The 16958-nt window shown below is 49.0% G+C and overlaps 1 protein-coding gene across 1 annotated transcript in view; it reads left to right on the top strand.

The window, feature by feature from the left end:
- Positions 1–16958, top strand: part of OVCH1 (ovochymase 1) — a 1424491-nt gene that overhangs the window by 1191194 nt on the left and 216339 nt on the right. The window contains exon 26 of the mRNA XM_069628530.1: positions 13331–13470. Within this exon, the coding sequence (XP_069484631.1) occupies positions 13331–13470 (140 nt within the window). The remainder of the gene's footprint in view (positions 1–13330; positions 13471–16958) is intronic.

Raw genomic sequence — 16958 nt, 5'->3', positions numbered from 1 at the left:
CTGCGTCAATGTCGATGTCCCCGAGGACCTCCTCCGACGTCACCCTATGTGATAAGTAGGACGCACGACGCCCATAGCCTCAGTTCTGTTTTTTCCGCGAACTTGTTCACTTCGTGAATCTCGGTATGCCTCGACTTGTTGGAGTTTGCTGTTTTCAATTCTCGGTTCGTGGAACCTGTTCAGTTTGTGTGAAGACCTGTTTGTGGCGATGTCTTTCTCATCTTCAACCCCGCGTCCGGGCTTCAAGAACTGCAGGGACTGTGGGTCCAAGATGTCGGTCACGGACTCGCACGACGCCTGCCTCTGGTGCCTCGGGGAGGCCCACGATACGGACGACTGTCGACTGCCAGTCGCTCACGGCAAAGGCCTTGCGGGAACGCAAGAAGAAGCTGTCGGTTGGCCAGGTGTCTAAGCCCCGGAAGTTGAGGTCTGCGTGGCTTTCGACGGTTGACTCGAGGGGCGACTCTCCGCGTCATCAGCGGAAGTCCAGTGGGTTTCCTTCCAGGAGTCTATCTTGCCACTCCTTCGCCTCTTCGAGGCATTCCCGGAAGCGCCGGCATAGGTCACCTTCCCCGTCCTCATCCAAGGACTCCGCACGTCGGCGGGTCGCTTATCCCTCCATGCAAGCGACACCGGAGGAATGGGCATCCTTCGGGAAGCAGATGCTAGCGATTCTTGAATCGAAGGGCACCGGTCCGTCGGCGCCTCCGAGTGGGGTTGGTCGGCACCGGTCGAGAGACGCCGCTAGTACGCCTTCGGGCTCGGGTGGTCGGCACAGCTCGCGGGAGAGGTCCCGCTCAGACAAGGGTAGCCGTTCGTCGAGAGACACGCTCGGAGCTCCGGCTTCGAGGCCTGTGTCGACGCCGCCACTGCAACGGACGTCAACGCCTTTTCTGTCGACGCCGGCGCCGACTCGTTCGGTGCCCTTGACTCCTTTCGAGGCGGTGGTGTCGGAGGGGTCCCGTGGCACGGGGTTTGCCCCTAGAAAGGCTTTGGCTAAGGTCAGGCACTGCTTTGGTCCCCAGAGGTCTTCCTCTCCCCACCTGGAGTACATTTCTGAGGGTGATGAAGGCTCCGATGGCGGCTTGGTTCCGGTTACGGTTCCGGATGAACTTATCTCGGGCCATAGCAGTTTGATGACCTGCGGCAGTCGCTGCATGATGCCAGTGGACTGGACACCTCTCCGGAGGTGGAGTTTTGTAGGCTGGAGCCTGGCACTCATGCCGATTCTTCATATCGGCACCTTATGTCTCGGGTTACCGAGTACTTGGGCTGGTCAGCTCCCCCAGGGGAGTTCGTTCAGGATGATCTCATGGACATCCTTGATCTCGGTCCACCCACTGAACCAGTTTTGCCTTTTCATATGGCTCTGCAGAGAAGGGTGGCGGTGGCTTGGACTGCTCCGGAGAGTCTCCCGGCAGTGGGCAAGTCTTTGTCGCGAAAATACCGTCCAGCCAGTAGCGACCCCTGCTACTTGTCTAGGCACCTCACCCCGGAGAGTTTGGTGGTGCAGGGGGCTACGGCCCCGGCAAAGCAGGCGTCGTAGCCTACCATCCCTCCGGATAGGGACGGCAAACATTTTGACGGCTGGGCGAAGAAAGTGTTTTCTTCGGGGGGTATGGCGCTTTAGGCGGCCAACTCCATATGTGCCTTGTCTCGTTTCACACACACTCTGTGGAACTGTTTCATTAGCGGCTGAACATATTCCCAAAGGGGACGAGCGGGATGGTTTCCTTGCTGTGTTTCAGGATGGCAAGGATGCCATGTGTGAGGCCGTTCAGTCGGGTTTGGACTTGGCGGATTGTGTCAGCCGGTCCATGCCGGCGAGCACCGTAATGCGCAGGTTTGCGTGGTTGCGGAAGTCTGGGTTCGCTCCTGATGTGCAGTCCCGGCTCCTCAACATGCCCTTTGACGGTGAACACCTTTTTGGCAGCAAGGCTGACGAAAGCCTTGAGGTGGCAGACCTCCAAAGCTGCAGCGAAGTCGTTGGGCACTGCAGTTCGCCAACCTCGCCTTTTCGTCCTAGGGGACAGCAATGGAGGGGTGGTTCCTTTCGCTATTACTCGTCCTTCAGTAAAGCGAGGGGAGCTAGCAGTCAAAGAGGCTATCGTAAGTGTGCCAGAGGTGGAAACAAAGGTACTCGAGGTGCCAAGGCCGCTCGGCAGTTGCCTCTTTGCCCTCAGGCAACGCCGCAGCTGCTACCACTCAGTCATGAGGCCAGGTCCCATGGTTCGCCGGTTGGGGGAAGGCTGGCGCAGCATCTTGTAGAGTGGCAAGCCATTACTTCGGATGTGTGGGTTCTGGAGATCACAACCCACGGCTACTGTCTTCCTTTTCGGCAGAGGCCTCGCGACAATCCACCAGGGAACCTCTTTGAAGTGTCCGGATCCGCTCCTTGCGCAGGAAATTCAAGCCCTGCTGGAGAAAGGCGCCATAGAACTGGTGCCTCTACCGGAGAGGAACAAGTGATGGTATTTCCCTTATTTTTTGATTTCGAAGAAAGATGGGGGATTGAGACCCATCATGGACTTGCGCGGTTTGAACAAACTCCTCAGGATGGACAAGTTCAAGAGGGTAACTTTCTCAAGTCCTCCAGGCCCTTCAACTTCAGGACTGGTTGGTGTGTCTCGACCTCAAGGATGCTTACTTCCATGTGCCGATCCATTCCAAGCACAAGAAGTACCTGAGGTTCGCGGTTGGCGACTCGCACTTTCAGTTTCGGGTCCTGCCGTTTGGATTGACCTCCGCCCCGAGGGTTTTCACCAAGCTCATGGTGGTGGTGGCAGCGCATCTCAGGAAAGGGGGAGGATTCACGTCTACCCCTACCTGGACGATTGGTTGATCAGGGGGAGCTCTCCCGAGCAAGTCCTGGAGCATCTGTCCGTCACCTGCCACTCCCTTCACAGGCTGGGCTTCTCCCTCAATTTAAAGAAATCCCATTTGCGGCTCCAGTACATCGGAGCAGTGCTCGACGCGACCCTGGGGCAGTGTTTTCCTCCTCAGGTGAGGGCTCTTCACATTCAGCAGATGGTGAACAAGTTTCAATTTGCCCACGATCTCCCAGCTTCCGAGTTCTTGAGACTGCTCGGCCTCATGGCATCCTGCATTCTTCTGGTGCCAGAGGCTCGTCTGCGGATGAGATCTTTGCAGTGGGCACTCAAGCTCCAGTGGTCTCAGTCCTCCGGCAGGCTGTCGGACCCTGTTCAGGTGCCGTCCTCTGTAGCCCGGGACCTTCTGTTTTGGGCCGTTGAGGGCAATCTGATGAAGGGGGCCCCATTTTGGCTGCCCTGGCCGGAGGTGATGATCGTGACGGACGCATCCCTCATGGGATGGGGAGCTCATGCCAACGAGTTGACAGTCAGCGGTCGTTGGTCTCCGTCGGAGTCCAGACTCCATATCAATCTGTTGGAGCTGAGGGCCGTCAGGCTAGCCCTGAAGGCTTTTCTGCCGACTGTGCGCGGAAAGAGTGTCCTGATTCTAACGGACAACACGGTGGCCATGCACTACCTCAACAAAAGGGGGGGGCAGGGTCACTTCCGCTGTGCAGGGAGGCGATGCAGCTCGAATTCTGGGCCATCCAGCAGGAAGTTTCGATCTCGGCTGTTCATCTGGCCGGAGACAAGACGGCGGGCGCTCTGAGCAGGCAGAGCTCAATCTCTCACGAGTGGGAGCTGGCTCAGGAGATTCACCTGGAGATTTTAGCCCTTTGGGGGACCCCTCAAATGGATCTCTTCGCCTCCAGTGTCAACCGGAAGTGTGAAAGGTTTTGCTCGCGGGAATTTCCTTCAAAAGGAGCCTTAGGAGACGCATTCGTGGTGGAGTGGTCATTCCCACTGTTGTACGCGTTTCCTCCAATCCCCGTCATCTCGCAAGTGCTGCGGAGGTTCGGTTCCCAGATGATCCTCATTGCTCTGGCGTGGGCCCGGAGGACGTGGTACCCGGACCTTCTCGACTTGTCCATCTGCCCTCCACGTCGTCTTCCCTACCAAGATGATCTGCTCTCACGGGAGGAGGGTCGGATTCTCCATCCAGAGGTCAGATCCCTCAACCTTCATCCTTGGCTTCTGAAAGGTTGAGGTATAAGGATTGGGACCTCCCTGAAGACGTGATGGAGGTGTTGCTCTCGGCCAGGCGGCTGGCAACAAAGTCTCTATACCGTTGCCGTTGGAGAAAGTACTGCTACTGGTGCAGAGTTAATGTGGATCCTTTTGATTGTGACATTCCCATGGTTCTGTCTTTTTTGCTTTCTTTGGCCCACAGGGGCTTGCAAGTGGGGACCATTAAAGGTTACCTGGCGGCGCTGTCCATATTTAAGCGCTCGTCTGAAGAGTGTTCCTATTTTAAGATTCCTTTAATTTTGCAGTTTTTGAAAGGGCTCACTAATGTGTTCCCTCGTCACCTTTTCTGGTGCCAGGTTGGGATTTGAACCTTGTTCTTAAGTTTCTTATGGGTGCTCCGTTTGAGCCTTTACATTCTTGCCCTTTGAGGCTGTTAACTCTGAAAACTGTGTTTTTGGTTGCGGTTACTTCCGCTCGCAGAGTGAGTGAGCTACAGGCACTTTCAGTTAAGCCACCCTTCACTGTGTTTCATAAGGACAGGGTTGTCCTTAGAGTTCGTCCTTCTTTTCTTCCGAAGGTGGTTTCGGAATTTGAGCCAGAAGGTTGTTCTTCCGACGTTCTATCCTCCTCCACATCCTGGTAAGGAAGAGGAGAGGCTCCATAGGCTTGATCCTCGGAGAGCGTTGAGCTTTTATATTTTGCGCATGTCCCGGGTCAGAGTGGACGATCAACTTTTCATTGGTTATGCTGGAAAGCGTTTGGGACAAGCTTTGACGAAACAGACTGTCTCGTTGGATTTTTTTAGCTATCTCCGAGTGTTACCGCTTGGCGGGTAAGGACCCTCCGGCTGGCTTGCGGGCCCATTCTACCAGGGGAGTGGCTGCGTCTACTGCTCTGCAGAGGGGTGTTCCTATTCGTCACATCTGTGATGCAGCCACCTGGGCTTCAGTACATACTTTTGTACGTCACTACTCTCTCGATTCTATCAGAGGGCAAGATCTGGCCTTTGGCAAGGCAGTCTCTATTCCGCAATTTGATTGGGCATGCTAAATTTGTATTCTAAATACTTTCCCACCTCCTTGCTTGGTACTGCTTTGGGAGTCTGTCATAGATATGGAATACGTCGGAGGACCCAATCCCCTCGAACAAGTTACTTTCTTACCTGTTAACGTTCTTTCGATGGGATGGTCCGATGACGTATTCCATATCGCTCCCTCCCTGCCTTCCCCGCTGCAGAATTTCTTTTGCGATTGCAGCTTGCTTTCCGCAAGGCCTTGTGTGTCTGACTGGCAGAAAACTGGTGGCACACGTTCTGGGAAAAAACTATAACTGAGGCTATGGGCGTTGTGCGTCCTACTTATCACATCGGGTGACTTCGGCCGTCGGAGGAGGTCCTCGGGGACGCTGCATCGACATCATCGACGCAGGACGCAGACGCCAAAGATTTTCCGAAGCAGCACAGCTGTGGACATTACCTGTCATAGATATGGAATACGTCATCGGACCATCCCATCGAAAGAACGTTACTAGGTAAGAAAGTAACTTGTTCTTCTCACGTATAGCAATACATCATCCGCATAGAGCGTTATCAAGTGTCCTACTCCTCCAACCCAGATGCCAGCATCCAGGTACTGTTGCCTAAGGTATATTGCTATTGGTTCCAGGCCCAGCACATATAGCATTGGGGACAATGGACAGCCCTGCCTTGTCCCCCTCTTTATGTCCTAGATTGTTGACACTGACCTCCCAGTTTTTACCCTGGCTATTGGGTTTGTGTACAGTATTCATACCCATTTAATGAATCGCTGCCCGAATCCGAATTCTTTTAGTGTTGCCACCAGCCACTCCCAGTATATTGAGTCGAACACCTTTGTTGCGTCCATGGAAAGTATAGCATATTCTTCTTGGGATCCCGCCGTTTGCGCAAGGATGTGCTGCAGTCTGCGCGGTGCTATGCCCTGGGATAAAACCGTTTTGGTCACACTGAATTAGGCCCTCTATTACCCCGCTCAGGGGTTTAGCTAGTATTGTGGTCAGGATCTTGACATCGTAGTTCAGTATTGCCAGTGGGCGGTAGGAGTCTCATTCGTCCATAGGTTTCCCCGGTTTGGGTATTGGTATGACTAGAGTTTCTCTCATGGATTCTGGTAGCACCCCCTTGGCGTATGCCTCATTAAACACCTCGAGCAACACCGGTGTCAAAATTGCCTCATATGTTTTGCAGCACTCTGGAGGGAGTCCATCGCTACCCAGCGTTTTGCTTGATGCGAGTGACCTTATCGCCTTTGTGATATCCTCCCCTGTTATTTCCGCCTCCAGGATCTCTTGTTTATTTTGGGAAGCCCGATTTCATCTAGCGTGTAGAGTATGTCAGTTTGTATCACCTGGTGGTCATGGCTATAGAGGCGGGAGTAAAAGTCCTGAAATGTGTTCTCAATCGCCTGTTATGACTTGTGTGTTGTGCCTGTTGTGTCTTGGAGCTCCGTGGTCGGACGTCGTGGGTGTTCCTTTACACAGCCAAGCTAGTAGAATGCCTGGTTTGCCGCCCTCTGCGTGTGCTCTGGCGGTTTTCACTGAGTAGTCAAACTTGGAGAGCCTCCTCCATGCTTCTTGGCAGTTCCCCCGCAATTTTGCCAGCTCCTCCTCCCATGTCCCTTGTGTGTTGGACTCTGAGTTTTATCTCGTCTTCCAGTTTCTCTAGCTCCGATATCCGTCTTTTTCCGTATACGCCCCCTGCGCCCGCAATGATCTCCCCCCCCTTAACTACCACTTTCAGCGCTTCCCATACTATACCCCATCTTTCGACACAAACTACATTCCTTTCTACATATTCCTCTAGTTTGCCTTGCAGCTCTTTAGTGAAGGCTTGGTCCGTTAAGGCATCTGGTGCCGTGTGCCACAACGGTATGGGTGGTCTAGGGCCTCGTGTTTTCCAGGTCATCAGCAGCAATGAGTGGTCTGACACTGATTTACCCAAGTACTGTGCTGATTCTATTTGTGTTTGATAATGTTTGGCGACAAACAATCAATTCGAGTGTGCAGTGTGTGTGGCGAGAAGTATGAGTAACCCCTATCTGTAGGATGCAGTTCCCTCCACACATCTACCAGGTCCAAAGTGTGTCTCAGTGCGTTTAATGCCCCCGTTGCTGGCTCATTTCTAGTTGCTGTCGGTTTTGACCTATCCAGCTCCCAGTCTCTGTTAAGGTTGATTCCCCATAGTAAGAAACGTTCTCGATATTGCGCTAGTTTGGGGCCCAGTGTGTCTAGGTGTTTCAGGATCCCATGGTTTGGGAAGTAAGAGTTTATTATGCAAACTTCCTCCTGCTCAATACAGACCCTTACTATCGGGTACCGGCCCTCTGGATCTGCCTCCCAGCTCAGTAATTTGAAGGGAACAGTTGGACCAATCCAGCTGAGCACCCCCATCCCCGGGCATACTTTGAGTAGGGAGCACCATAGCATTGTCCGTCCCAGTGCTCTGTGACCGCCGCCATAGTGTGTGTTAGGTGGGTCTCTTGTAATAGCGCAATGGCCACCCTCTTCCTGCTAAGAAAGGAGTTCTCCTGGTTCCTACACATGTATGTTCCCAGGAGCCGTACATTCAATGTCAACACCTTAATTTCGTTGGCCATATCCATGTGCAGATCCCTGGCCATCCTTCCCCACCTGCCCCAGATTCCCAATTCAGACTTACCCAAGTGCACCACACCCCAGGCCACCCCAGCCCTCTTCCAATCACACAAAAACACCTACGCACACACTCAGTACATACCTCACCTTGTGTAGGATTCAAAACATTCCAAACTCCAAACCAGAACTAGGTAACTGCACTCAGCAGCCACGTTCCGACCGTGGCGCTCGAGCACCCTGCATCTGCCTGACCCATCCGGGCCACAGCATGCGGGCTGTGATGCGTCAGCAACTAGCAAACGCCAAACAGTTCGTAGGGTGTGTGTCTATTTTCTCTGTTGGAGGTGCTTATCCCGCGCCTGCCGTATAACAAAACAAAGTACTCTATTGTTTCTGATCACGCACCCGTGAGTTCTTCCGCTAGTGCGTTCGTCCCTCACCCTTTCTTCTTTTGGGCCTGCTGCTCCTCATGTCACTGTCTTTGTCATCGTCCAAGTTATGTTCCAACCACATGTTGGCCTAAGCTGAAATAGGTACATCAGCATGTACTTGATGTTCAGTTTCCTGAGCTTTAGCTTAATTGGCACAAATGAGTTCCTAGCCCTTTGCACCGCAGGGGTATAGTCCGGGTATATGGTTATGTTGGCATTGTCCCGGCAGATCACCCCACCTTCTCTGGAAAATTTCAAGATCGACTGTCACGAAAGTTTAATATTTTTGCTATCAAGGTGCAAGCCCTGTGGTGTTTTATTCTGCAAGGATCTGTGGGCCCCTCTCCACTACAAACCCCTGTGACAGCGCTCCTGCTCCAATTTTCTGCAGTATTCTGTTTTCAACAAAATCCATTGGGTTGGACCCTTCCATACCTTCCGGGACTCCCAATATGCGTATGATGTTGCACCGGGTGCCTCCTTCTGTGTCCTCCAGCGTCGGATTCCTCCGCTCTAGCTCCGTCAACCTCTTCTCTTGTTGGTTTCCGTCTCTTAACACTGTTTCAACCACCGTGACTCTCTCTGTGAGGTTGCGCACATCTTGCCTCATCATTTGTACATCCAATTTGACCTCCATTTTTGTATCTATGAAGGATCTTGGGGCTGCAATTGCTTCAAGCACTTGGTCATCTTTAGTGGTGGAATCTTTATCCGATTGCTCGGCTTGTACCTCTGAGGAAGTTCGTGGTTGCCCTTTTTGCTTAGCAGCGTTGAAGGAGTCCATGATTGTTGAGTCTTTATTTTTTGTGGAGGGCATGTCTTCGACAGTGCCTGGCTGTGTAGTGAGCGTAGTCTGTTTGGCGTAGGCACTACTGATTATATGTTGTCCTCTCACGGTGGGTCCCTCAGAGCAATTCAGCCTTTTGCCACTAGGCTTCATAGTTGTGTGTATAGGCTTATAGTTCTGTGTGCCAACCGCAGCTTGTGGGGGTTCGGCTCTGTTGTGTAGCGCCACAGCGTTACATTGGTGATGCTATTTGTGCCTGCCTCAACTCCCTGCGTAGAATATGTTGTGATTACCATGGTTTAGGGGGTCGTGGTTTCCCCTTTCTCTGGCCAGAACAGCGCTCCTATTGTGTCCAGCACTCCCCTGTGTGAGCTGTGCCCCCGAGGTGGTATCCCAGTTGCAGTGCGTGCCTACTGCTGTGGCTGTCCCATGCCTCTGTGGATGGTCTTTCTGTTCATGTTGCCCCAGAACTCCGCTAGGTCTCGGGCCTGGCCCTGTATTTGCTGCCTTCCTGGGGGCTGTGGCAGAATTGTCTTTTCCCTGGTGTTTTGACCCGGTCTTGCACCCACGGGCCAATTCAATGCAGCCTCACAGACCTGCACTCCCGCTTCATTGGGAGTTGCAGCCTACCTTCTGCTGGTCGTGGATTCCTCCCTGAGGCCCCGCTTCACTGGTCTGATGGTTCCAGGCCTGTTTTATCCTTCACGCTTGCGTTGGTCTCCTCGCTCCTCTGGCAGTCCTTTCCCTCGGGTGCCTGCTGCCCGTGATATTGTGCCATCTTTGATGGTTCGTTTACACGGTCCTACAGCCCGACTGAGCCGTCCGCTGTTTCGTGCTGCTGGCCTCGATCTCCAAGCCGCTGGTGGCCCAATGTGTCCTTGGGCCATTGCTGCTGTACTCCCACGTCACCGCCTCTGTTGTACTTCCCATGCCTGATCTGCTCCAGTATACGAGGCGTTCAGGCAGCCGCGATGCTGGGCGGCTTTGCTGCCATGTTTCGTCCTGCCTTTTGCCACTATAATACTATTGTGTTGGAGCACCCAGCGCCGACTCGCGTTTTCTGCCCCGGCCGCTCCTCCTTCTCACTTCCGGGACATGGTCGCGTACGCCATCTTGGTTTCAGAGGCCCCCCACTTCACCGTCGTCTCACTCAGACTCCGTCCTCCGATTTTCAAATTTGTTTCGCCAGGGGGTCGGGGAATCGGTTGCAGTGTCCACCAGTGTGCGTGTCTGCTCAAGACAGCTTTTTATCGAGTTTTTGTAGGATTTTGTAAGGATTTCGGCAGGAGCGCTGGTCTAACGCAGCCTCACACCATGATCTCAGGCCACGCTCCTCTAGAAATCTCGTTTATTGTATCAATAGTGATACTAAAATAAAAGCATGCATGATCTGACGTGGAAGGAAAAAAAGGGTGCAGACATTAACACAAGCCATCAAAAATCCAATTAAATATGGCCATCTAAATGTGCTGAATATAATACCACCTGTATGAACTCAGTTATGATTAAGGTCAAATAAAAATGTGACATTAATGAGGTGTTGGGGTTCATCCAACCCGACATTTATATCAAGTAAATGATCAAGCGTGACACAAGTGGACCATCACATTGCCAACTTCATCTATAAATTGTTACAGCATTTGGTGATATTTACAGTCAGCTGACACTTCAGATTTAGTACTTGCACTCCACCAGAGATTAAACAGTTTGTAGGTATTCCGTCATTATATAGAGAAGCAACACCATCTCCTGTTTTATGTCCGATTGTGGATAATAGCCTCTTGAACAAAGTTAATGGTGATATTGAATGATCAGCTAACTTGTGTCATTGAAGACAGTAATGTTTTACCTTTACAATTAAATCATGGAATTGAAATGATATACTTTCTATTTTACTGCTGATGGTGTATAAGACTACACAGATTTAATTTTCCTCCTCAGTCTATTAGGCTGCCTTATGTTCTGTTCAGTGTAAGTGATCTGGCCCTCCACCATGGATAGTCTAGATATTACCTGCAAACTCGACTTCTGCTTGTTTGTACATAATCCTGGATCCTATAGGTACTAGAACACACGGAAATAATTTGACTGCAGAGGAAAGTGGTTGTGGTTTAGAAATATACCTTTATTTAGAAATTAGCTATTTAGAAATAGCGTGGGCACTTTCTGTTTAAGCCCAGTCAACTGACAGTAGCAAAGTCTTCACCCTCTTAGGGTTGTTGCATAGGGTGTCTTCTGTTATATGCAGGTTTTGTAGTATCCCCTTACATTTTTCTTTCCAGATGGTCAGGGGCCAGAATGGAGCTTTTTCATTTTCTTCCTTTAGGATTACATATTGTGGTGGACAGTCTTTTACTACCGTCTTCCTGAAGGATGACCGTGCTTTCCATATGATTTGAGGCCTGTATCGAATACAGACTCAATTCATGGGGAATTATGTTCATTCGAACGCATTGCGGTAGCGTCAACAGTTTTCTCCAAAATCTGGCTTCAACCTTTTCCCAGGCTTCCCACGATATTCTGAGCGCAGTATCACCAGCGTAAGCTATCGATGGAATTACTTTTGCGTTCTAGAAATCTACTGTTGGTTGGATTGAAAACTTGCTGTATCTTCGTTTCAAGATTAGTGCTTGGGCCGTTAGTTGACACATTTTATGCTGCAGATGTTCTATCCATGGGTGGTCATTCCAATCGGCGCTTATTATGGCTCCGAGATATTTTGAGCTTGTTATTATCGGAATAGGTTTGTTGTCAACACACCATTTAAAGGGCTTTTTCACTCTTGCTCTCGCTGTTTTAATTATTAGAATTTCCGATTTGTCAGGATTTATTTTTTTTGTTTTCTTTAACAAAGGCATCCAGGGCTTCGAGTTTTTTCTGCAGACCAATTGGGGGCTTATCCAAGATGATCATATCGTCTGCATACAGTAAGTGGCCTATTGCTGTGGTACCTATTTTAGGAGAACATGCTCTCATTGGTTCGAGCCGATCTTTTATTTCCAGAATGTAGAAATTATGAAGGATAGCTGCCAAGGGGCACCCTTGCTTTAGGCCTCTTTTTGTTGGGGGTGCCTTAGAGTGCCTTTTTGGTTTAACCGAACTTGTATGGAGGTGTCGGTGTGCAGGGCTTTGATTGCAGCCACTAGATATTTCAGGCATCCATTTTGTTCCATCTTGGACCAGAGTTTTTCTATCCACTCTGTTGACTCCTCACCACTTTGGGTTTCACAAATCTGCTAGAACTTCAAATAGATGTTTGAAGTGGATACTGCTTGAGTATGCCAGGACTCATTTAGAGGTCTCCCTGCCTCTGGAATAATAAAAATGATTTACTGATCACCTTTCATGATGAAAACAAAAAATGGAATAGAAAATGCATCTAGTTTTGGATTCAAAGGTGACCTTTTCCAATCTACTTTTGAGAAACTAAAGATGCAATCCTCTGCCCCAAATGTTCAGTGATGAGTCTGGTGTCCACCTTTCCTGACGCTCTTCTCATGTGCCCCACCAATAGTGCTTGGTCTGCGGCCTTCTGGGTCCAGTCAATTTACATGATCGGTGGAGACTTTGTATGAACAGTGACCTAGTCGCACACCAATTTCACCAGCGTGTCTATTAAAACGGTTGTTTCAATGTTTCCCTCAATGCAAGAAATGCAGTGGAACTATACTGCCTCAAGACATTCTCCACCTGAGAATCTTCTGGTGAACACCGCCCCTAGTCCCCACCCTCCTGCAGCCACTCGGTCATCCGAAATCTCTGTAGGGTTAGATCAGTGGGAGCATCAGAGATCCCTCCACTCTATTTTCAGGGCTCCCGTGTCTGCCAATGCTGGCTATGCTTCATACATACATTCGTACACATGTCAAAAGGTCCCCACGCCATGGATGTACCCACTTCGCAGCCAAGGTTAAGGATCAATTTTGAATTTTATTTTGCGCTAAGCTAAATGTACTTTTTTTCTCATAATGAATCAGCTTTCTAAACTTTCCAGAGGAAATGTTTTATGTTTTTATAGCTTTTTCATTCTGAACTTACAAATGTGAAGTCAGTTTGTGGCAGTCTTAATCCTCAAGACCAAGACAAATCTTGAGTGGTCATCTGAACACATTTCGGGACATACATTTTCTTTTTTCTTTGAAACGACCCTAAAGGGAAACGTCTGTCATTTAAACTCTGCCTAAAGAGCCTCCTAATATTGATAAGACTACTTTTTTGGCACAAATATTAAAGGTCCTATGCCTGCATTATTGTTGCAGTTTTGAATTGCTTGTGTCCTTGAATAAAAATATGTACAGGAAACATATCTTAAATATGCACCATGTGTTGTCCTTTGATGTCCTTTCTTGCTTTCTACTGCTCTGATTTTGCAAGCATGTTTTTAATGTTTACTGTTATTTAACGCCTTGTTCCTTTTTGGATAGCTGTGAATGGAGGATCATTGCCAACCTCACCACTGTAATCACAATATACATCAAAGACTTTAACACTGAAAATGCGCAGTCTGGTGACCAGGACCAGTTGCTGATCTATGAAGGAACAGATGACTGCAAGAAGTTGCTGGGTGAGAACATTTACTTATTGTCCTGCTTAATGCTTGTGAACCATCTGTAGATGAACAGAGTTCAATTTACCACCCAAACCTTTTCTCGTTTATAACGCCATTGGAATGATTTGTCTGATTTGTCTGCTTTAAAAAATATATATATATATTCTTAACTTTCAAGATTTAAGATTATGTATAGGTTGTTTGCCCACACGTAACCATGTGGTGGTTGCAAACAAAGCGCTGCGGGTCCCTTTACAAGTAGTCCTCCGTTGAAGTACTCCCTCCCAACGTTCCCTGTTCACTGTCAAATACCTGTACATCATACTAAGACCTCACATACAATCCAAATAATTGTATTTCCAAACAGAACGATTACAGTTTCATTCTAGTGTTATACAATGCATACACTTTAAAAAAGCAAGAGCAAGTACATAAGGGTATATACTGTGTACTGTCGCGCTGGGGCAATGGATATGAAGCTTGCCTGCTGCGTGGCGAGTAGTATGTGGTACACCCCAGATTTATGCCCCTTGACAAAAAATTGTAAATCTGCTTGCACTTCATGCATGGCCAATACTTTTGTGCAATGTCCTTTAAATAATTGTCCATGAAAGTAGTGTCTCAGAGTCTTATAAGGTTGTTTGTGAGGTTCATTTTCTGGTAGTTGAGTTGTGCAACAAACTTCACTTGATCTAGGTTTTACTTGCCCATAATCAGTGACAGGTTTGACTCGCACAGGTGCTCATTCTCTCGCACCCATTTCAACATGAGTGAAACCATATCTAGGACACTGACCAGCCCATGTGATTCTTTTCCTATAAAATGACCTTCCCCAATTTTGAGTGAAAATGTATCCCCTTTAACCTGAACGTCCATGTTAGTCTGAAGATTGGTCACATTGCTAGGGCTGGACACTGGGATGTGTAGCTCCTGGATGATAAGAAATGCTCAGCTAATCAAGGGAGTAATACAGTGGCCAGAAGTCCCGATGGTGGCCATGCCTAGCAGCTCATGACTCAGAGAGGCCAATCTGAAGTGTGGCGGGTGCATAAAATGCAACATTAAACCAGCACATTTGAGTGACTTTTATGCATTTGCTTAGCTACATAGTAACGATTTCTAGGGTTGCCTTCCCAGAACTCCTTTGCTAACATTCCGTGACCCACCAAACGCATTTTGCTGTTTCTAGTATTGCAGCCGAACTCTGGCTCGTGCCTTTTGGCTTCAAAACACTTTTGTCTAGATGAACCCCCCCTGTCACTTCTCCACCCAACAAACCACTTTCAGTGCACCTGGATATAGGACCTTTATCTCAGCACTCAAGCTGCTTAGCTGAGGCCTTCTGTTTTATTTACTACCCTGTGTGAGAGACTTGATGGTATTGTCCCACCCAATCCCTCAGGATCTTCTATTCAGTTGAACAGGGAAGGGCCATTGCTTTTGATCACAACCCTGATGGTGGACAAGCGAGGGACGATCCCCTGAGTGGAGGGTCATGGGGGATTGGAAGGAGAATGCCTGAGGGCGAGACATGGTATTTTCCCAATTCTAAACACCTTACCCTACTCTTGCTCCGATTTCCTCCTCCCCATTTTCGCGAACAATACTGAGATAAGGCGGCAGGGGCGTTGCTAGGGGGGGGTTAAGGGGGCTATAGCCCCTGATCTTTTGGTTGTAGCCCCGGATAGAATCTCAGGAGCTACAGCCAAAAGATTAGCTAGCCCCCAGTCCCAACAGTTCCGACATCAGCGTAGCCCCAGGTCTTTTCCAGACCTAGCAACTCCCCTGTAAGGCGGCCACTAGGATCAATAAGGATTCCCATAGGAATTAGATGGAGTGGGGAAGTAAGGGCAACCGACTTTACAAACAACCACTGCCCCACTAAGTCGAGCATGGGTATGTAAACATTCACCATGCATCCCAACCCTCCCAATTTATCCGGGAGACGCCTCATCTTTTCAATTAAAAATAGTGCTTTTTTTTATTGTCTACCGCCTAAAATAGGTATAACAGCAATGCAATCGTATGGGGAAAAATCCTGTGTCCGGATTTCTATGGGGAAATCTCCCTCTCGGGGGCTCCAGAATGTTGGCATATCTGCATTCACACCTGTGTTCAGCTATAAAAGCTGTGGTCAGTCACAAAGTTTTAAGCAAGCTGGGGATGCCGTACGGTCCAGGGAAGCCCAGAAGTGCAGAAACCCAGACCTCCATCCCGCAATGAATGAAGGAGCTGCCTCTACATGACGCTGCCTGGTGATTTTCATGACAGTATGCAAGAGAAACCCCCAGCAGCATGAGTTTAGATGAGTGGAGCAGGAGAAAGGCACGAACAAGAAAGCGTCATAGAATCGGAAAGAAAAGTGTAAAAGTAAAAAAGGAAAGAAAAGTGAAATGGCTGAAATTGCAGCAAGGAGACCAAAGCAAGAGAAAAGCAGATTGGGGCGAAAGGCAAATAAAAAGCCAGATCAAAGCGTAAGATTGAGAGAAAGTGGAAAAGAAACATTGAATCGCCTGTAAGAGGGGCACAATAAAGGTATACCAGAGTGCTTGGGACACGCAAAGAAAGGTGCAAGTGAGCACGAAACCAAAAGCGGGTACAAGCGTTCACAGAAGGAAAAACAGATCAGCAAAGTGCTAGCGCCAAGTTAAAAAGGGTGCAAGTGTGCACAGAAAGGAGAGCAGAAGAAAAGGGATGCAAAGAGCATTGGAAAGAAATGAAGTACGTGGGAGTAAACAAAGGGGCCTGGCATTTTCGAAAGACTCTGATTCTACCCCATGAACAAATGGTTTAGGAATTCAAGACAGAACTGTAAGTGGTGTTTTGAAACTTGCTGAAGCTTGGGGAAGGGATCCCCAAAGAACTTAGACATTTGAAGGTAGTTGGAACAACTACAAGGGACTTGTGGAGAAGGTCTTGCAAATAGCTCTGTGGAGTGAATTTAGTTGTGTGATGTTGACCCCACAGCACCTGGCGAAAGACCACCTGAAACAATCCTGGCTTTGTTTTTTGTTGAACCACTAATTTTCTTATTTTTGAAAATACTTGTGATCACATTTTCGTATAGAGCGAGGGCAAGCATCGGTTTAGACAGACTGACTTTTACTTTGGACTTCTAGACGACGTCCACTAGAAACATCAGTTGAGGGAATGACCCCTTTAGTGTTCGGGCCAGTCAGGCATTGCACCAACCCAGGAAGCTTAGTAAATAAATACTTTCAAACAGATCCATTTGAGTCCTTTGACGTATTCCACATCTATGACAGTAATCACCACAGCTGTGCTGCTTCGGAAAGAATTTTCGTCATGTGTCCTATGTCGATGTCAATACGCTGTCCCTCGAGGGCCTCCGTCGAGCCAACGTCACCAGATGTTATATATAGAACGTACAACGCCTCTAGCCTCAGTTCAGTTTTTTCCGCGAATGTGTTCGCTTCGGAATCTCAGCGCGCCTCGGTTCTTCTCTGGTTGAATCGGTTCTTCGAACTTGGTTGTTTGTGAAA

Source organism: Ambystoma mexicanum, chromosome 12 (assembly GCF_040938575.1).
Source record: "Ambystoma mexicanum isolate Mex_15411 chromosome 12, UKY_AmexF1_1, whole genome shotgun sequence".
Classification (NCBI taxonomy): Eukaryota; Metazoa; Chordata; class Amphibia; order Caudata; family Ambystomatidae; genus Ambystoma; species Ambystoma mexicanum.
This window is presented reverse-complemented; position numbering and strand designations above follow the sequence as displayed.